The sequence below is a fragment of the Limulus polyphemus genome, unplaced genomic scaffold (genome assembly GCF_000517525.1).
Source record: "Limulus polyphemus unplaced genomic scaffold, Limulus_polyphemus-2.1.2 Scaffold3755, whole genome shotgun sequence".
NCBI lineage: Eukaryota > Metazoa > Arthropoda > Merostomata > Xiphosura > Limulidae > Limulus > Limulus polyphemus.
In genome coordinates, this window is record NW_013669365.1 from 86,315 (window position 1) to 108,352 (window position 22,038).

The following is a 22,038-nucleotide window of genomic DNA, read 5'->3' on the forward strand; positions in this document are numbered from 1 at the left end:
ACCGGTTCGTGGAGGTCATTAAATTCTAAGAACAGGTTTGCACTAACCAGTGCGAACCGGCTGAATCCTACCACTGATTCCAGTGCATCTCTCATGCAAATCATCTTGCAACAACTCTCCATCAATGAGAGTGCAACATACTCTCATGATGTATGTGACTTCCTCTATTCAATTCTACCGAACCATCACTTTTTGTTTGGCAGTACTCGTGTTCAGACGTTTTGTTTTTGGTTCTCTTCGTGTGATTCATATGCATGACTTTAATCGTTTAATTTCCAAAGTAAGATTTCTTCAGTAATTATTTTCCTTACAATGAAAAAGTATTTTACATTAACTTCATTTTCCATTTTTTATTTTTTTCTCACACTCACAATGATCATTATAGGAGTCAACCTCCTTCTCCTGAACATGCCCCACTTTATTGTAAGCAAGCTGAACCTGTTTGGGCCAATGAAGATTTTGATAGCCTTTTTCCACCACCAGGTTTTGCCATGTTTCCCTATGCCCCATCTGCGGAATCAGCTAGGCCTAATAATGCATTTTTAGACATGATTTCTCAGGTATGTGATGTTTTATCCATTTCCCTAATTTCCTATGATCCCCATCCTTCTTTGTTGCATGATAGTTCTTCCTCTCCATTTTTAGTTTTCCAACCCTCCTCTAATATTAAGGTTCATGCTGAGTAATTTGCTTCACAATTGCTTGAGGGTGCCAGCATGCCTTGCCCTCTATGGTCTATGGATCAGTTTGAATTAGCTTACCATCAGGCTGACTGTATGTTTCTTGACTCTCAACAGTTGGGGTCGATTTTATCTGTGTGTGGTGTGGTCCCTGATTTTCCTGTGCATTTATCCCATGCCCAGTTTTCATGCCATCATCTGACCCTTACTTCCCTTCTACAGTATTTATCTACTATCCTTCTCCTTTCTGAGGTGACCCACTGAGATTTTGACAGCCTCTCCCTTATTACCTCCACGTTGGCTTGTTTGTTGTCTTTGGTTCTTGCTTTACACACATGGTTTCTCTGCTGTTGGTATATTCTGGGTCGAGATGTGGCCTTGTCCCAAGTTCATTTGCCACCTTCTTATCGTAGGGATTTACATATGGCCTCTTTTCTTTGGCAGTATGTTTTTGATCATGTACCTGAGACTTTGGAATCATGTGTAGAGTCTGTGTCAACACTCTACCCCTTCCTCTTTAGTATTATATTTGTCACAGTTGGAGCCAAGACAAACTCCTATTCCTCTTTTCCATCATAGCCCTTCTCAGCCTTTGCCTGTTCCTCCTTCCAGGGGTTTCTCATCTCGTCATCTTATTCAATGTAGATGGGCATGTAGCCAACAGTACTGGTAACTACCCAGTGGGTTCTGGTCTGGTGGGAGCTCAATTGTACAAATTTGATCCCCTTTGGCAGTCTTTCACCACAGATCCGTGAATTCTTCTGGTTTTATCAACTTCTTTCCCCTCCCTCCTTTGTCTCAGGTACTTGTTTCCTTCCTCATGCCTCAGGAACCTACCACCAGCCAGTATCTGTCAGAGGCAGTATAAGACCTTCTGTCTCAACAGGGTATTGAATCTGTTCATCATCTTTCTCCAGGCTTTTATTCCAGACTGTTTGTTGGCCCCAAGAAAAACAGAGATTGGCGGCCTGTAATAGTTGTCCTACCTCAGTCAGTTTCTCAGTCTGTCTTGTTTCACTATGGAGTCGTTTCTCAGCCTCAAGCTGGCTTTTTCTCCAGGTTTATGGACGACCAAGATAGATGTCACTAATGCTTATTTGCATATTCTGATATCTTGCCAGTTGCAACCCTAAATTTGGTTTGTTCACCACAGGGTGGTTTATCAGTTTCTTGCACTACCCTTCAGGCTTGATTTGGCCCCATATGTTTTTTTGTCAGGTGGTCAGAGCATTCACTCATCACTTACGTGCTCTTTGGTTGAGCTTTCATCATGATATGGATGACTGGCTCCTGTTAGCTCATTCCGAACAAGTGTCTGCCTGTCACACTCAACAGCTGCTCCTGGAGGTAGCTCAAGTAGGTTAGTTAATCAAGTTGGAGAAGTTATTTTTGAGACCTACCCAATATCTTGTCCATTTGGGTATTTTTTCAACATCCATCGCGGTTGAACCCAACCTTTTCCTCTTTGACTTCGTTCGATGGAGCTTTCAGTTCTCCACATTCTTACTGCTCCCTCTATTACAGCTTGCAAGGTTCTATCACTTGGGTTGGGCTTATATGCAGGCTCTTCAGTGGGCTCATCACGACTAGTGGAATTTCATGAGAGATCCTTTGACGGCTTTTATGACCCTTCCTCCTACCCTGGTTGATGATCTGCATTTGTGGTTGGACAAGACTCACGTCGACGGGTGTCCCACTTACTCCTCATTCTCCTCCTTGTCAAGATTTATACATTTTCATGGACACATACTTTCAGAGATGGCGGCATGGGTCGATAAACAGGAAGCTTTGGGATATTGGTCTGTGGTCGAGAGGTCTTATCATATCAACATCCTGGAAGTTCTCGTTATACGTTGTGCTTTGGTTCATTTTCTCCATCTGGTCAGAAATCACCTGGTAATGATCTATTAAGACAATTCTACAGTGGCTGCTTATCTCAATCACCAGGGCAGCACCCATTCTTGATCCTTCTGTATTCATACGTTGGATCTTCTTTTTAAGTCCCACACATTAGATATTCATATCATTGTGTGCCATGTTTCAGGTGCTTTCAGTCCTAAAGCAGATCAGCTTTCCTGTCCAGACACAGTATTTGACAGAGTGGTATCTCAATCCTCTTGTTTTCCAGTGGCTTTGCCTTCAGTGGAGTACTCCTCACATTGATGCTTTTGCCACATCCTTCAACCACAAATTGCCTCTGATTTGGTCTCTGGTACCCATCTTCTTGCTCTGGCTGTCGATGCTTTCAGCCAGGACTGGACGAACAAATACCTATGTCTATCCTCCCATTCAACTTCTTCATTGGGTGATTTTGGTCATCCATGCCACTTTGTGTCATGTTCTTCTGATTGCTCCTTACTGGCCAGCTCAGCCATGGTTTCCACGACTTCTTCAGCCCTTCCATTATCTCTTCTTCTGATTCCATCCCTTTTTCATCCAGCCCTTCCTCTCCTCTGTCTTTACGCCTGATTTTTATCTGTTCTTTGGCGAGGAGATCCGGCTTGTCCCAACAGGTAGTTTCTTTTTTGGCTTGTTCCATTTGCTCTTTCTCCATGGAATTTCCTCACTTAGTTTTTTATTTGGGGGGGGCCTTCTGTTTCCTTGATCTCGGGTTATCAGGTAGCCTTGTCTCACGCCTTTTGTTTTTCCTAATACCATAGGGTGTTTACTTCTCCTACTCTTTCCCTGTTGATGCATTCCTTCCAGATTCATTACCCAAAGCAGTAGTATACCCTTCTGGATTTGGATGTTAATGTGGTCTTTCATTGCCTCATTTTGCCTATGTTTGAACTACTCTCCATGTGCTCCTTGTTTCACCTTTCCCTTAAGACGTATTTCCTTCTCCTATTAGCCTGTGGATGTCGAAGTTCTGATTTATTTGGCATTGATGTTTCATGTAATCTTTATCATTCTACATATCTCCTTTATTCAGATCATTCTTTCCTCCCCAAAACTTCAATGGCTCATGAGGGTAACTCCTCCTTTTCGCCAATTTCCCTTCCTTCCATTTCTCATCTTTATCCTTGGCCTGATCCGGACAGACTTCTATGTCCTGTAAGTGCTCTTCACTGTTATATTGCTCTCACGGTTTCCTTCCATAGTGCTTATTCCCACCTCTTTAACCCTTGGCAACCATTCTCTGTTCGTGATCTTTCTCCTTCCACTCTCACCATTTGGGTTCAGCTTTTAATTTGATTGATTTATTCCTCTTTATTCTCTTCCTCCTGTTCTTTGTTCTGGGTGCCTTCTCAACAAATTTGGCAATTTACCTTTTCATTGGCATATCATCTTCATTGCCCCTTGGAGGAAATTCTTCAATTGGGCATGTGGACTACCCCTAATACATTCATCTCTCTCTATTTGCATAGGATTGCAGTTTCTTCCTCTTCAGGCTATCGTCTTCCACCTGAAACCATTTTTCAGACTTCAGTGAGACTTTGACTGGGTAAGCTATTTTTTATTATTCTTTATTTATTTTCAGGGGCCTTTTTTTTTCTTTTTATTATCACTCATTGTTTGGATCCTGCTTTGTGGCAAGTGGTGCCTGACCAGGAATTCTTTAATTGAACATACCCACACTGTAAGGCCATGTCAACTTACATATTGTATTTCCATGGCCACGCAACACACACTGCTGAGATGGGATGTTCCACAAGACTGCTTGTAGGATTATCCACATGATGGACTTACTTAAAACATTTTCCCATCTCAGACCATACTCGTCCATGGACTACATGGGTAAAGCAGAAGGGGATAGTTGCCCATTCCTGCCATGCCTTGTCTTGAATAAATAAAAATTATCTAATTAATATGGCAGTAATTTCGGTTTTAAATATCACAAGCCCCAAAGGGGCTTGAGATACAACCTGGGTGCTCAGAAACTGTTGTTTCTGTTCAGTCCATATTCGTGGATTAAAGATTGAACTCAATTGATTCGATTTATGTTCTTGAGATAAACTGTCACAAAATTTAAGATTAAAAGGCGGGTAAAACTATCTAGCAAATTTCCATCAAAGCACCTGGAGAAAGCCATGAAGAAATTGAAAGCAAGGAGGAAGTGAGCTTGACTTGATAACGTCTTGGAGTAATAAAGTCCAATGAGGCTGGTGCACGTGGAACACACGTGTTTGTTTGCACATCATGGTGTTGACATCATGTTGGGGAGGTTGTCAGCAATGGAGAAACAAGCAGAGAGATCCAGTATGCAGAACACCCTGTTGGTTTAAATTTGTTAATACATCATAATAGAATTTAAATTTTAGTGATATTTGAAAGAATTATTTTCATAACGTCAGGATAGGGAAGGTTAACATTAAAGGTTATAAATTCCAATAGATTACATTTTACTGACTATATTGATTTAAAATTTATGCTTTAAATCTGATATTTATTGGATTTAGATTTACATTTAAGCATAACAGATGCAGTCCTTTTCAGGGCCTGGGATCAAATGATCCAATTATCATTGAATAAATCGATATGGTTTGCTTTTAAAAAATAGGGTTGCGTGGTCACCCATTGCACTGTCTCAAGTGTTGTTGTTCCTCTGGACTATTCAGTACATTTTTCCCCTCTTTTCTTCTGGTGGAGCTTGAGAGTCAATACCATTTCCAGTTCCAAGCTGCTGGTGGACCGTGAAGGCATCCTCCTGAATGTGTTAATGAAATACAAACAAAATATTGAAATTATTATAAAACCATTCATTTGAGAGTTGGGTGATGGTATTCTGCTGGTGTAGATGATGTGATATCCTTCAATATGAAACAAATATAAATGGGAGTGAGCCATCAAAATTGCAGTTTACCCCTTTGATGGATCCCTCATCCTACTCCCACATGGATGTTGGTTCTCAGTGGCTGAGTTTTGGATTTAGAGTTGAACCAATCAACATAAGTCCTTACACATGTATTACAGATGTCTATATTCATCTCTCAATTATACTCTTGTTACTCCATCCATGTTGTGGGTCACGGTGGAGGTATTTGCAGATTATTATGGTTCTTCCCCTTGCGCTATCTCTCGATGCTTATTATTCCGAGGCTGTTACTGTGCTTGGGGTTGTTCAGGTCAATTTCAATTTTGAGGAAGATGGTTTACATTACTCTGACATCTTTTCAATACCAGATGTTGGGTTCCCAGATCAATCTATCAATTTCTCACATTGTTATCATGTGCCCATTTATGTGTCAGGGGGTATGAGATTCTCTCCAGTCTCATGAACTTGAGGTGAAGAAGGTATGATCCTCTTTCCTACCCCACTAGATGACTTTGTTTTGGATTGTAGTTGACTTGCCACTTGTATGATCCTCATCCTACCCCACATGGATGTCATTTACCAGTAGAATGGTTTTGAATGTAGTTGACTTGCTGTGTACGGTCCATCGCACCCTAGCTACTCTACGCCTAGGATACATCCTATTAATTGTACCCAATTTTATATTTTCTAGGATAGAGTTTCATAAATATTGTATGGTTTGGATCACTATCTGACCTTGGATGTGCTTCTCTGTTTTTCTGCCCATGTATGTGACATCTTTCTATGATGGACGAAGAGTATACCTAGTTCAGAACTGGTGCAGTTCCCCACGTCAGATCTTCGAATATGACTGTCTCATTTTAGGGAGTGTCCTTCAGACACTTTCAAAGGATGTTTCTTTCTTTCTCACACACCAGTCCCTTTACTTATTCAGTGTGGGATTCTAGCTCTTTATGTGAGAGGGGGTAATGTACCATATTGGAAGTTATAATTTTCTTACACTGAAAATGTATTTCCGATAACTACTTAACTCTTTCTCCCTACTGAAAACTGGTGCTTCCATCTGCCAAAACTCAAAGTGATAGTTCGTTAGAATTGAATAGAGGGAGTCATATGCATCATGGATGGATTTCATCCATTCTTTTTTATGCCGTTATGTTCCAATTGTACTGTCCTTCCATGTTGAACCTATCCTTGGGTCTTTCTCAGTTCTCCCTGGATAATCACTAATATGGCTGTCTTGTGACATCTGGCCATTTTAGATATAGATGAAGAAACGATACTTCTTCTGGAGTGTGTCCTTTTAGAATATATGTGTGGGCTGCTCCTCCCCTGAGAACCGGGACATAGTACTCCTTTTACCTGTTAATGTTACCACTGGTATCCCATTTTTGGTTCTTCCAGTGCTATATACTATTACTGCTTACAAAACTCTTGCTTATGCCATTATCAACATGAGAATCATGGCTGAAGAAGAATGCCATCTTTCTGAGTGTCCTTTAGGTCCAGTCTTTCTTCTACAAAACTGACCTGCTACACTCATTCTTTTTACATTCTACTCTGACTCTGCATGGTTACAATTTTTTGTTGTTGTTGGCTAGATAGTTTATCTTCCTTTCCTTTTGTTTTAGTTCATCGGTTTCCACCTTCTTTACAATGTGAGTATTCTGGCTTTCAGTATTCCAGAGGTAAGTCTACCTGATTTGAATATTTCATTTTTAGAATTAAACTGAATTTGAAATAGGTATTTACATCTGAAATACCTTTCCTCCTGTCTCCCCACAACCAAATATATATTATTATGACTGCTGCAACTAGGTAGTGAAGTGAGTGGAGGTTCATGGGTAAGTGCACTTTATGGTATGCAAGTACATAAAAGATATTTGGAAGTATTGAGTCACATGTTTTGTTAATAACAGGTGTTCAAACTCAACAAAAAAAGGTTTTCAGTATTTCAGAGGTAATTACCTATTTGAAAATCATCTTAATTCAAAAAAATGGGAAATTTTAAGGGCCTCAGACAAAATATTTTTTTAAAATTTAATTTAGTTGTAATTACAGTCTGCCTATTTACTGTGAATTTTGTTAATTATATAGTTTCTAATGTAGCAACCTATTTGGTAAAATAGATAAATAACTGCTGACATTTTTTTTCATTGAGGAGAGTTGTATATTGTACATTTGCAAAGACAATTGCTGAGTTAAGGACTCAGAAAATTTCTAAGGTTAAAAGTTCAGTCAGATTATGATTTATTTATAGCACTGAAAATGTCAAGCACAAAATCAGTCATACATATTGTTTGAATAGTATATTACAGTGAAAGTGATACAAGTCAGAACATTACGAAATACTTTGTGTTGCAGAATCGACTTGCAGATGCTGGTTGTCTGGTGGTGTTGAGAAACTTAATCAAGTCTCCCTCCCCTGTGGTTCAGGTTACAGCTGTACAAGCAGTGGCCAATTTAGCTGTAAATTCAAGAAATCAGGCTCCCTTTCAGGTAGCTTAATAAACTTTTCATACTCTTTTTGGACTACTTTCTTTGACATAAAATGTATCTTGACCTGCCTTCTGTGTAACTAAAGTCTTGATCTACAGCTTGTTCTGTTTTCTGTGTAAATAAAGTCTTGATATACATCTTGAGCTATCTTTTGTGTAACTACTTGATCTACATCTTGAGCTATCTTTTGTGAACTACTTGATCTACACCTTGATCTGTCTTTTGTGTAATTAAAGTCTTGATCTACACCTTGATCTGTCTTCTGTGTAACTAAGGTCTTGATCTACACCTTGATCTGTCTTTTGTGTAACTAAGGCCTTGATCTACACCTTGATCTGTCTTTTGTGTAACTAAAGTCTTGATCTACACCTTGATCTGTCTTTTGTGTAACTAAAGTCTTGATCTACACCTTGATCTGTCTTCTGTGTAACTAAGGTCTTCATCTACACCTTGATCTGTCTTTTGTGTAACTAAGGTCTTCATCTACACCTTGATCTGTCTTTTGTGTAACTAAAGTCTTGATCTACACCTTGATCTGTCTTTTGTGTAACTAAATTCTTGATCTACATCTTGATCTGTCTTTTGTGTAACTAAAGTCTTGATCTACACCTTGTTCTGTCTTTTGTGTAAGTAAAGTCTTGATCTACACCTTGTTCTGTCTTTTGTGTTATTATATATCTTCTTGATCTACACTTTGTTCTGTCATTTGTGTAACTAAAGTCTTGATCTACACCTTGTTCTGTCTTTTGTGTAACTAAAGTCTTGATTTATACCTTGTTCTGTCTTTTGTGTAACTAAAGTCTTGATCTACACCTTGTTCTGTCTTTTGTGTTATTATATCTCTTCTTGATCTACACTTTGTTGTCTTTTGTGTAACTAAAGTCTTGATCTACACCTTGTTCTGCCTTTTGTGTTATTATATCTCTTCTTTTAGATAGTTTAAAAAAACTCTTGCTCTGATTATTAACTACCTTGTGTGTCATGTAACTTAATTTTTCTGTTTGAGCAGTATCCTATGTTATCAAGTTAACCTCTTTCATGCAGTTAGTTATTTAAGTTAATACATGCATTGAATTGGCTAACTAAGTGATGAACAAAAAATTTATATATTAATACTAGAAATAAATGTTTAAAAAATATGATAGTTGGGGTCCAGAGCTCACAGGTATTTCCACTAAATCTAATAGAGTAACAAGAGTATTTTATGTACAACTAACCAGGTTGCATATATTTTGCATAAAGAGCATTTAATCTATACAAACTAAATGGCATATTTAATAATGTACGAACAAGTGATTCAGTCAACTTATTGATTATTGTTCCCCTCTTCACACATTGCACCACCCCTACTGCAATAGACTAGTTTTTTACATTTCAGTTTCTATACAGGTTGAGAATTTATTAATGTTTGTTCAGACATTTGCCTGGCTTTGGCCATGCCACTGTTGTAGGTAAAAGTAAAACACATATCTCTTTTTAAATTTTAGGCTGTAATTTGTATATTTAACTTTATAATTTCAGAAATATTTCTATGTTTTTGATATTAATAGATTATGCCTGTGAAAAAAAAAACTTCTTTAAAAATTGATTCACACTATTAACAAGAGTAAAACAGGCTTGTACTTTCTAATCTTGTCCTCATCTTAACATTCTGCTCTAGCTTTAGAGAAGTCTTTCCATCATCTTCCAGGTGTGTGTCCCAGTTTTGATGAACTACGCCGTAGATCCAGAGACAGGTGCTTATTTACGAAGTCTAAGTTTAATGGCACTTGCTAACTTGGCCCTCGAAGAAGTGCCTGTTACTCTCTACAGAAGTAACCTTCACTCTCTATTTCAGTTTTTAGAAGGAAGCACTGTTAAAATTCAAGTTCTTAAACTCCTAAATAATTTATCTTGTTGTTCTTCTATAGCACCTTATATATTAACTACCAAGGTAAGAAAGTTGGTATAGTTTATTCAGCTGATTATTTCAAAGTGCAACATTTACGTTTTGTAGAGGTTCATGTGAACTTAGTTGATTAACTTTTGCCTTTACATCAAGCAAGAGTGAATCAAGTGAATGCTGGTATGTGCTAAAATCATTCAATATGTAATATTCCCTCTCTCTCTGTAACTGGGAGAAAAGGATACACCTTGTTTGTTGTGGTATCCCATGTAAATAGGTATGATTCTTGGTGTTAATATTTTTGTTGTAATGTAACTTGATTAGTGTTTAAAACTTTTTTATTTGTAGTTTGTAACAATATATATATAAATGTTTCCTATGCAGATACTTGTATTGGTTTTGCTTGCTAGGTGATAAAAAATATTCCAAGTATTCTAGCTAATATACAATATCTGATTATGTGTATTTATTATATCTAGTTGATTTATCATAATAGAATTAAAAAATTCAGTATTTTGAAATAAGTGTATTGGATTTACATATAACCTCAGTGCAAAGAAATGACCAAAGAAACTTGGTGAAATCAATTTGATATGGTATGGTTTTATCAGTGTGTTTCAAGTCTGATGTGGTACAGTTTAATCAGAGTGACTTTAAATCTGAATTTGTACAGTTAAATCCAAGTCTGAGTTGGTAAAATATACATGTACTTCTAGTCTGAGTTAGTACAATTTAATTGTCAGTGTGTTATTGTACAGTTTGCTATTGGTGGGATCCATACATTGCATCACAATGAGTTATTTTATCTGTTTGAATATTAAGTGAAAATACCTGATAAAACAATTAGTCATTTTCTTTGTAACATGCAGACAAGATTCCAGCTGTAATTAGTGGTATTAACTGCAATATTGATGGTATTTTTGTTTAAATATTTATCTATGTGACAAGCAGTATGGTGTGTAAATGGTTTGAGTATGTTATGGTACAGTTTAATCTGTGTAGTTCAAATGTGATGTGGTACAGAGTTTAATCATTGTTTTAAGTGTGGTGTATAACATTTTGATTGATTATTCAATATTCTAGTGCCCATCAGTCTGTAAGATGCTGAACAATGAAAACAGAGATGTTATTTTGAGACTCCTAACGTTTTTGGGAAATATGTCAATGGCAGCTGGTCAGCAGAAATTGTTGAATAAGGAGTTGTCGGCTGACGATGAGAAAACATCTGAGATGCTTGAATCTACAGTATTTAGCCAGTTACTGAGTGAATCTTTCTACAGGAAAATTTTTTCATTATCATCGAGTAGTGATGAAGAGGTCTGTGCTAATGCCAGAAAAGTCTATAGCATTTTGAGTCAGCTTCATCAATACAACATTTGAAACATTTTAGAATTAACAATAGTAGTGTATCTTGCTAATGATTAATGATGAAAAGCTTAAGCTGCTGTACTCATCTTAGGTGAGGTGAACTTAATGATTGCACTGATAATTGCTCTTTCCTTTGTAGAAAAGCTTTAGCTCATGTGTATAGTGGTATTTGTCAGTTTATTTATTATAATGGTTGTATTCATAGTACATCCTTTCATGTATAGGAAAGCTTTAGCTTATTGTACGTATAGAGTTAAATTTGTAAATTATTATAGTAATGGTGTTCATAGAATTTTCTTATATAGACAAACTTTAAATTATTGCACTAACAAGATTTTTATGTATAGAGAAACTAAATCATTGCACTGATATTTTCATGTGTACAGATTAAATCATGACTGATGTTTCCATGTATAGAGACCAAGTCACTGCACTCCTAAGATTTTCATGCATAAAGACTAAAATCATTACACTCCTAAGATTTTCATGCATAGAGATATTAACTCACTGCACTAAGATTGTCATGTATAGAGACTAAAATTGCATTGATAAGATTTTCATGCATAGAGATATTAACTCATTGCACTAAGATTGTCATGTATAGAGACTAAAATTGCATTGATAAGATTTTTATGTACAGCAAAAATAAAATCATAGCTTTGATAAGATTTTCATGTATAGAGAGATTAAAATCATTGCACCAATAAGATTTTCATGTATAGAGACTAAAATTGCATTGATAAGATTTTTATGTACAGCAAAAATAAAATCATAGCATTGATAAGATTTTCATGTATAGAGAGATTAAAATCATTGCACCAATAAGATTTTCATGTATAGACTAAAATTGCATTGATAAGATTTTTATGTACAGCAAAAATAAAATCATAGCATTGATAAGATTTTCATGTATAGAGAGATTAAAATCATTGCACCAATAAGATTTTCATGTATAGAGAGACTAAATCATTGCACTAATAAGGTTTCCATGTATAAAAAAGATGTAAATCATTGTACATAAAATGCATCATCATAATTACAGTGACTGTAATAGCAAATCTTTTATATACAGAAATGAGATGATTTGTGTTTTCTTAGATTATTACATTAGCTGTACTGGTAGTTTTCTCATCTCTTTGTAAAGGGGTTGTACAACATATTGCATATAACTATAATCTTTAAAAACATATTCAATTTGTTAATATGAAAAGTCATTTTGGCAAGTGTAAATATGTATATTCAAGTATGGTGCTTTGTAAACCCTTGTATGTAGGAATAAATATCAACACATTACTAGGTCCTTTCTGTTGTGTGATGAGTTTAGACATTTAATTTATTGACTGGTCCTAAATAGTGATATTTTGCAATATTTGAGTAACAGTCACCATAATGTAAGGACACAAGATGAATAAAAAAATTGGAAATTTAAAAACCTGCATATAGAGATTGTAAAAAATAATAATAAGGAAACAATGCTAGAGATACTGTAGACATTTACTCAAACTACAAACCCCTATTTTGTCTCAATGCTGTTACCTAGAATTACATTTGGTGGAGTCAAAATAGGGATTTGTTGTTTGAGTAAATAATGTCTACAGTATCTCCAGCCTTCTTTCCTTACTTTTTTTACAATCTCTACTTGCAGGTTTTTAAATTCCTAATTGTTTATTTATCTAGTTTGCTGGCTTTTATCATGCTCAAAGGATTACTTGATTTGGTAGCTAACCATATACATTATAATGATAATAAACATAGCTAATAGCTAACTAATACGGTTCATGATGATTTATTGTAGCTATTAGTTACTTGATTGCATTAGTTTGAGATGTAAAATATTAAGCTGCAGCTGGAGATTTGTTTGAGAATAGAGTGAGCATTTATAGTTTCTGTGTAACTAAATTATCTATATATAATGCATAGATAGCAATGGGCAAATATTTGCCTAGACTAAGACACAACTCCCACTAAGCACATATAAAACTTTACCAGTAGAAAAGAAAGCTTTTCAAATAAAACATACATGTCTAAAACATTGCTTTAAATAAAACTTTGTGTCTTTTAAAGTACTTATTCTATGAATGTGTGTAATAAAATTTAACATTATGTGTATTGATTTCTTTTTTACTCCTTTGCCTCATATATAATATAGGGGTTGGCTCCCTAAAGACACCGATTGTATAGTGTACAAAGTATCTACATGTTGCAGTCATCTATTATTGACTGATAATTCCTGTTTTGCCCTGTACTTAAGTTTTTTAAAGGAATACCAAATATTTCTAAGAAATCTAACTTCAAGGGCTTATGATAACATCATTTACATTAGAATTATGATTTTTTAGGTTATTTCAAATATAGAAAAAACAAATTGACTTTTCAATACCCATACAACTTTTGCAGTATCTTATTTAGTATTCTACAAAAGGTTTCCTTGCAAGTCTAACGTGTGTGGTTTTTTATATGTGTACAGCCTTAAAAATAAAGGTTTTAAATGTTGTTTGAACTGAATCTTTACTGTTTAAAATGCTTTTTACCCAAACATTCTATTAGGGTCTTCTGCAATTCCTATTATGAATCATGATTGTGGTTCGTGATAAGAAACAGGGGAATTACTAAATTATAGCTTCAGAAAGTTTTAGCTATTATTCAATTAAAAAAACAAAACCAGTTTCAAACTTATTCCATTATTAAGAAACAAAAGTCTTCCAGTATTTATTTTGAATTTTCATGTCATTTTTTAAAGATTTTAAACACTAAATTTTATTACTTGAAATCATTAAGGACAATTTTTAAGGTTTTAATGGTTACAGATGTGAATGACTTGCTATATTTCGACTTGGCACTTACAGAGACAAAAGGAAAGTGTTATTACACTTTTTTTTTTAGCTTTTGATGGCAGCAAAGAATGGTAAATATTTTTTCTTGTTGCTGTAGTTACTACAACAAACATATACTCTTCATTTTTTCAGCATTCTTGGTTACCAAAGTGTTTTTGTTTTCTTGAAAAGCCCTAAATAAACAATGCAGTGTTTTAAAAATATAATAGGCCCTAACAATAATGTCTTATGACAAGTATAATTAATTATAATTGTGATTCACCAACTTAGAAAGAGCATTCACACTACAACAATGGTTGTTGTAATAAATGGCTTACATGAATAGTGTTCCAATCATTACTGTGTTTGTTGTGTCCTAGCCAGCCTGATGAATTCTTGATTGAGTGAAACTCATTGTCTGCTGTGGATATGGTGTACAGTTTGTGATTAGAATACTATTATTATAAACTCTTCTAATTCTTAAAAATTCCTAAGGGACTAGATATAAGGATGCAGTGCTAAAACAAACTAATATTTTTACATCAAGGCTACATTATTGTGATATTGAGCACAAGCTATTTTTAAATATATTGAAATTAAAGTAGGACTGGCAAGACCAGTGACCCCAAACACAGTATGAGAATTAATCTGCAACTAGTACACATTCACATATATAGAAAAGGTTGTATTTTTTGCCTCAATTTCAGGAGATCGATGGAACAAAACTGTTGCACGTGTTTATGTTGTATCCAGAGAAACTTTTTTTGTGTACAGAGAAGACTTTTACATATGCATATAAAAAGTCACTTAGACTATGTAGCAATGAATAAAAAAACATTGTATTAATTCAATATTTTGATACATCATGAAGTGCTGTATGAAGATGTTTGTCTGTTAACAACTGAGAACTTAAAACTGTATTATGGTTAATGATGAGGAAATTTTTACTCCTTTCAGTATTTCCCTTTTTTTTCAGAAAAATATTTAAATAGGATCATGATTACATCAAATTCCCTTATAACTAGTGGTCAAATATAGTAAACTGACTTATTATAATCAAGTTGCACAGTGTGTGTTAGTAATAGGTGTGATAGGTTAAGCAATTTTCCACTTTCTGTAGCTTGGACTGTGGTAATCCAAACTATCATATATTTTCAGTGGATGTGCTCTACTGGACCATTACTTCACATACCAATTTTAAAGGCAATCCATTAAAAAATATACAAGATATAAGATCTCCAATTTTTATTGAAGTTCTTCCTTCTCTCTTTTTTTTTCCAGCCAAAAGTACGGAAATTTTGACAGAAAAACACTTAACTTTTATGGAATTTTATTCAAACTTGGTACACTGATAAATCTTTAAAGCCTACAATTAGATGTCAAATTTGGTCTAAATTTATGCCATGAATCTAGGTAATAAAGACATGGGTAAAAAGTTAATTGGAAAAAATTACAAAAACAGATAGAAAAGTCAAAGTATTTTGGAAAACAGTATCAATAACAGCTAAGCCAATTATTGAAACCATGTAATCCAACTGAGTTAATAATTAAGCTGCTATTAATACAGTTTCTAATCAATTATGGAATTTCTCATTTTTACCACTCCTAAAATATTGCACTTATTTTTTTTATCTGTGTAGTTTTCTCTGTCTCATAGGGTTTACGCATGTATGTGATGATAAAAAAGTAAAATGCTTATTTCAGAAATTGTCATTTTATACCATTCCTAAAATATAAAAATTTGCTAACCTGTTTGTATAATTTTTTTTTGTCTTTATTACTGCCATTGTAATGCCACATGTGCAAAGCTATTCAACAAAAACTGCTACATTTTGGTGCATGCTTAAGCAAAAAGTCACATACATGAGCCATTGGTCTGACATTTTTACTGCAGTTTCACCTAATAGTAAAGTTTTTTGTAAATTGGATTAAAGATGGCTGATTTAGAAGAGCAAATCTATAAGTTGAAAGCACACGCAGATACACAAATATTGGTTAGGCCAAGCAAAGTAGATTAGCAGTTTCTAGCTCAAGTTTCCAACTGAATCATACAGGTGGACAGTTATTATTGAGTGCCAAACTTTAAGCACAAACTTGCTGAATTTTATGAAATTCTCCTAATTAAAGAGCATCACTTGATATTATCTTAAATAATTAGTGTAAGTAATGATGCTTGATATGGCTGTACCGAGTGCATCCAGGTGATGGCAAGAAACTGTTAATCTAGATTCCATGGCGATACTATAAAAGAAGCTATTAACACTGTTTTAGAGAGGAAAAACTGTCACCATATATATTTAAGAATTTGATTGGTTCTGTTCCAAATGATAGGGTTGTGATCCTAAAGTTAATGTTGGTTAATATCCAGTGTCACTTTATTACTTGCTGTGTTTTGTTGGTGTATATTGAAAAATGTCATGGTATGTAATCAAAACCACCTTTGGTGTGAAAAAAAGAGGACTGGGTGTGTGACTTGAAGGAATGAAATCAAAATCAGCAACCAAACTGGTAGCTACACTTATAGCATTAATAAGAATTTTACAGCAAATATTCATTCATTAGTTCTTCATTTCATGCCACTCATAAGCAATGTGCTGATATTTTTTCTGTTTCATGGTTCCACCACCAGGACATCTTTGGATCTTCCACACCTAACAAGTAGCTGATCTGAATAAATGACGGTGCTATATATTAATCTTAGTGGTAGGAAGATTATATATATGAAGTTTAAATGCATTTCAGATTGATATCATGTAAATGCACAAACAATACACGCTGATATTTGGCCCATCCATTCTGTTGTACTAGCCACGTGAAATATGATAACCAAATGCATATATCACTATAGGAGCTGATACATTAAAATCAGTAACATATAATTTCTTTTTCTGTTACTATTTCATATACAATTAATACAGAAAACACACTGGTCCAAACATTATGCTGTGGAAAAGATGAAACATCAGCAACCTCTCATATCTTTAACTATATTTGTTTAGATTTCATCCAAATCTAACAGAGGCCATTTTAGGTGCTTATTCATATAACCATACTTTGAAAATTGTTAAAGGTGAGATCACCCGACTTAGCACCAGAAGCCTTGCAATTTTTTCATGATTTAAATATGACTGCATAATCAAGGTTTGAATTTCTATACTTTGAAAAGTCAAGCCTATGGATAGTGTTACCACACTTGATAAAAATTAAAGTATATAAACTCAGCCTTCATTTTTCAGGAAATTGTTTCCCTTTCAAAATGGAATGACTCATCCACCACTGTGTCAAGACGCTTTTCTTCAGTCATGATATTTAGCCCCAATCTACATATCTTAAATGTTGAATGCATTACTTTACTTTTTATTGCAAACCACACTGTAAAATAAGTATTAATGTTTTCTACTAGGTATAGCTATTAACACAAACTGCCTCAGTCATTTGTTTTGGATGTTATGATTTTTATTTTTCACTTTAAAATGAAATAAGGTTAACTGAAAACACATAACACTTCATGGAAATCACAGTCCAAAATTAACATTAAACTGAAAAAAATCTAAAGTCAATACAAATCAAAAACAAAATTTAGATAATGCACTGATCAACGTTATCTAATTAAACGCCAATTGTGTCTAGCTACAAACAGTGCTTGGGTGTTTATTCATGAAAAAATTATTTAAAACATAACTCAATACTGTTTTCATTAGCACACACAAGATTTAGTTAAACACTAATACACAGAAAAGGTTTTTTATGTTTACACACCAGGAACATAAATACAACCTCACATTACATATTTTGCTTAAACAATTAGCAGCTTCTGAAATATTAATAGAATTATAAACCTGAACTCGTAGACTTATAGTTACATCCCTAGTCTGGTAACTTAGTCACAACACATATTAAACAGTATTGTGTTAAACTTACAGGAAAAATTACAGTAACATTTGTTATATCACACCCATTAATAAAAACTGAAGGAATTACTATTTCATTGAAAGTCAGTAAATTTTCTTCTTATGGAATTCTGAATTAGTACATGCAACATTGGTTTAAAAAATTAGTGTTATTGCTTTTATGCAAATTTTGATTTAATCAACTATTATGTATTTAATACAAAATGTGTTATCACTGACCAATTGCTTGAGACTGATAACTTAAGACAGTTTACCAACATATGGGATTTTATTATTACAAAGTTAATAGACCATTTATGTATAACTCCTGTTAATGTCAAGATAACACACATAAACCAGAACTGTAGAAAAGTCTAATATCTTCTTTTCTCAAGGTAACTTTTACAAAATGTTTGAAAAATACACTAATGTTGCTCTGTACTGATTACACAAACTCTACTGTCCACAGTGAAAACTATGGTAATTTTTATGGAAAAATATGTCAAGGTTTAATGCATTATCTTCTAAGCTTCAATGACAAATGAAATGCCTTATAACTTAAATGATAACCAAATAACTGAAAAAAAAAGGTTTAATGGGAGTTCCTGCTTATTATACAAGACAGAATACATTCAAGAAATGTCAATCGTACAGGGTGTTAAAAAACTGTTCACCTTACTTTTTGTATTGTCTTTAGCATCCAAGACAAAAGTACTCACTTTCATAAAATCAGATAACCTATCAATTTTGTATGACTTGCATTCTTCCTTTCACATATAACTTTTAGTCATAACTACCAAGATGTCTTCACAAAAATGCACAAGTACCAGTTTTACCCCATTTCAGCTATTCTGAGCTAAGTATAAAATTAATAAATATATATATATATACCGCTTTTATTTAGTTTCAAAGAATATGAGTTCACTTTTATTTCTGGAATTAGTGGCTTTAAGATGCCTCAGTACTCTGGACTTTTTCTTAAAATATTTAGAAACTGCTATGAAATAACCAAAAAAACATCTATTACAGCTTCTCTACACAAGCATGATCCATCCAAAGATCTTATGTTTCAAATCTTCTTTTTTTAACTAAAGAAAAAAGATCTATATATACTCTTATTGTTAATCAACAGTTGTAAGAAATCTGATACAAAATGCATGCTATGTTCTTACATTATCCTTTACAGAACACTCATCACTTGATTACATTTAAAAATTAAAATATGTTTAAGCTTTAAATCCAAAATTCACATAAATTCTGATACCAATACTTCAGCCAGTTGGCAGTTTTGCAAAATTTATTTTTGAATGTTACAATAATTACCTTCACAGCTTAAATAGTGTATCAATAATGACTACTATTAAGAACAAACTTGTTTTAAGAATCAAATTCTAGAAGAAACATATAGCTATGAAATACTGATCATACCTGACATCAATCAAAGGACAGGTCAGATCAAATTTGTTTTCTAAATCTAATTAATACATTTGGGGAAAGTAAGATCATGTTGAATTTTGATTAGGTTAAAATTGACATAGCTTCAGAAGCAAAAAACCTGACATCCACATCACTGTCGCTATTCAATTTGTTTAAACAAGGCTTTACTTGACTCTGCATTGTAGATGGATCCAAAACTGGTCCTATTCTCTGTAGTGTTTTGGCAACATTGAAACGAACATTAGCAACATTGTCATTAGCAAGACTCAGAACTGTTGGAAGCATCAGCTTGCTGGTTACTTCTGGTCCACAAGCTTCAGCCAAGACATTGATACAAAACAAACAGGTCATGCGATGGAGATAGTTCTGATCTCGAGACATGGATACCACCTTTGGGATAACTGTATTGGTTGCCCAGTCAGATCCAAATCTCTCAACCAGTTTCTTCAGATTTTCTGTGGCAGCTTCTCTGATAGCAAAGACATGATCAACCAGCCAAGTCATGCAAAGCGTGTTCAACTTTTCATCAAAGAACTCTACCCCCAACTGCCCAGCTAATAATGGCATATACTCAATAATTGCTAGTCGCACTCTCCACTTCACATCTTCGGCTAATTCAACAATAGCAGGCAGTAAGCTTTGAGAAAGCTGCTGTATCCCAATGACTTCATTGACACAATCAAGGTTGGAGATAATGCTCAGGCGAACCTCTGGACACTCATCCTTCAACTGAGAAAGGAACATAGGAAGTAGATGTTCAATAGTGTTGTGTTTCCCCAAGATGGGAGATAGACCCATTATAACTGAAGCAAGAGCCGACTTAACATGCTGGTTTGGATCTGAAACTAGGTCTTTCACACACGGCAAGATGTTGTTCATAATTACTTGTTCTTGAACATCTTTCGGCAAATTCTGACAGAAATCTTTAACTTTTTGTGCAGCTGCTGCTCTAACTTCAGCCTCACAATCTTTCAAGAGGTTTTGAAAAGCTGGTACAAGATCTGCTTTTGTCAACTCTGGGCCTACAGCTTTCTGTAATTCTGTGAACTTATCTGCAACAGTGTAACGAACTCGCCAGGACTTGTCTTCTGCCGCTTGCCGAAGGGTTGGCATAACAAGATGCTCTACATCCTCTTGCTGCAAAAGATCAGCAATAGAGACACAAGCTTCCACAGCTAATAACCTCACAGAGTCTTGTTCATCTAGTGCAAGATTGGCCCACATGGGAATTAAGTCAGACTTCATATATTCTGGTTCAACTACCTTGGCAAACTCACCAAGCTTGCTAGCTGCAGCACGACGAACCATGGGTGTGTCATCCTGGCAGAGGTTCCTGAAATGATTTCGAACGTCAGCTTTGACTGCCCCTGAAACTCTTGGGTAGCAAACACTGAACAAACCACAGGCTGAAGTCCGTGATGTAAACCAATCTCCGGATGCAAGTCGTTTCACCAAAGGAACAAAGTGCTGCTCCAAATCTGCAGTGCTATGTTGTTGAGATATATTTCGAAGTGATTCTACAGCTTTATCTCGAACCACAGTTTCTTCAACAGTAGCGAGACTTTCAAGTGGTGGCAAAAGGCAATGTACATGCTCAGGACCACCAACCAGTGGGGTAAAATTTCCCAATTGTTCAGCTAGGGCCAACAGAACTTCATCTTCATCGTATATCGTTTCAGTTAAAAATGGTATAAGTTCTGTTCTCGTCCTATCCACTCCAAGAGCCAATGCTATTGTTGATAATTTCTTAATACTGTTAAGTCGTAACTGAACATCTTCATTTCGAAGTTCATCAATTAATACTGCGATTGGATAAAGAGAATCGTCTGTATTCGCCTCACTTGCAGCCATTTTCTATGAATAACGATCAAATGACGTCATACTTCCATGACATCATTGCAGAAGTAAGTTTAAAATATAGCCGGTAGATGAAAATATCTTTTCAGTGATAATAAACAAAATAAATAAATAAAGTAATTCGTAATCTGAAAATAAAATTGTATTTTGTGTCATTTAACTGTAGATTTTTTTTGCAAAATGCTATAGGTACTTTTGAATATATGTTGATTATATAATGCTGTATACCGAGTTCTGTGTTTATAATGTAATTTTATGTGTACCTAAAATATTTTTCAACTATTAATCTTTACTTTAAAAATAAGTCTTGCCAGATTCTATTACCTTAAAATTTACAGATTTATCTCGAAACTTTATAATAAGACAAGAAAAAGGAACATACGAGTGTTTTCTAGATTTTAACTAATGTATGACTGATTTCACAGGTTCATTTTAACAAATGCTAAAGTATAATCATTCTATTGTTAGGTAAAAAAACGACGCACGAATTTAACTTACAGATGATAATAGGTAGACAAACAACGATTTATAAGCAGAACATTCAACAGAACATTGGTCTGTCTTCTTCAGGTATGATCAGTACTAAGCAATACAAAGTTTATATATCGTACAAAGACAAAAGACACAAGGATTAAATGTAACGGAGATGGTGTCAGTAGGCGACAGCTATATAGGTCAAGTCTGATCAAGTGTATGGGCGGTGAATAGACCTTGCCAAATACGACTGAGGTTGCTGGGACCATTATCTTAGTGATTTCTATAATTTCTAAACAGTCTCTTTCTTTCTTTTTTTTCTTAGTTTTTTGGTAAAAATCTTTTCCATGTTTATAAATCGTTGTTTGCATATCTATTT

The 22,038-nt window shown here is 34.6% G+C and overlaps 2 protein-coding genes across 2 annotated transcripts in view; one reads left to right on the forward strand and one right to left on the reverse strand.

Annotated features, from left to right (window-relative positions):
• Positions 1 to 12,644, forward strand: part of LOC111088432 (armadillo repeat-containing X-linked protein 1-like) — a 28,129-nt gene extending 15,485 nt beyond the window's left edge. The window contains exons 3-5 of the mRNA XM_022398542.1: positions 7,801 to 7,935; positions 9,626 to 9,868; positions 10,904 to 12,644. Coding sequence (XP_022254250.1) covers positions 7,801 to 7,935; positions 9,626 to 9,868; positions 10,904 to 11,200 — 675 coding nt within the window. The 3' untranslated portion in view covers positions 11,201 to 12,644. The remainder of the gene's footprint in view (positions 1 to 7,800; positions 7,936 to 9,625; positions 9,869 to 10,903) is intronic.
• Positions 12,645 to 17,435: 4,791 nt separating this feature from the next.
• On the reverse strand, positions 17,436 to 21,209 carry LOC106469981 (serine/threonine-protein phosphatase 2A 65 kDa regulatory subunit A alpha isoform-like). Its single transcript, XM_013930501.2, has one exon. The coding sequence runs from the start codon at positions 21,177 to 21,179 to the stop codon at positions 19,410 to 19,412; it is 1,770 nt and encodes a 589-aa protein (XP_013785955.1). The 5' UTR covers positions 21,180 to 21,209; the 3' UTR covers positions 17,436 to 19,409.
• Between the last annotated feature and the right edge of the window lie 829 nt (positions 21,210 to 22,038).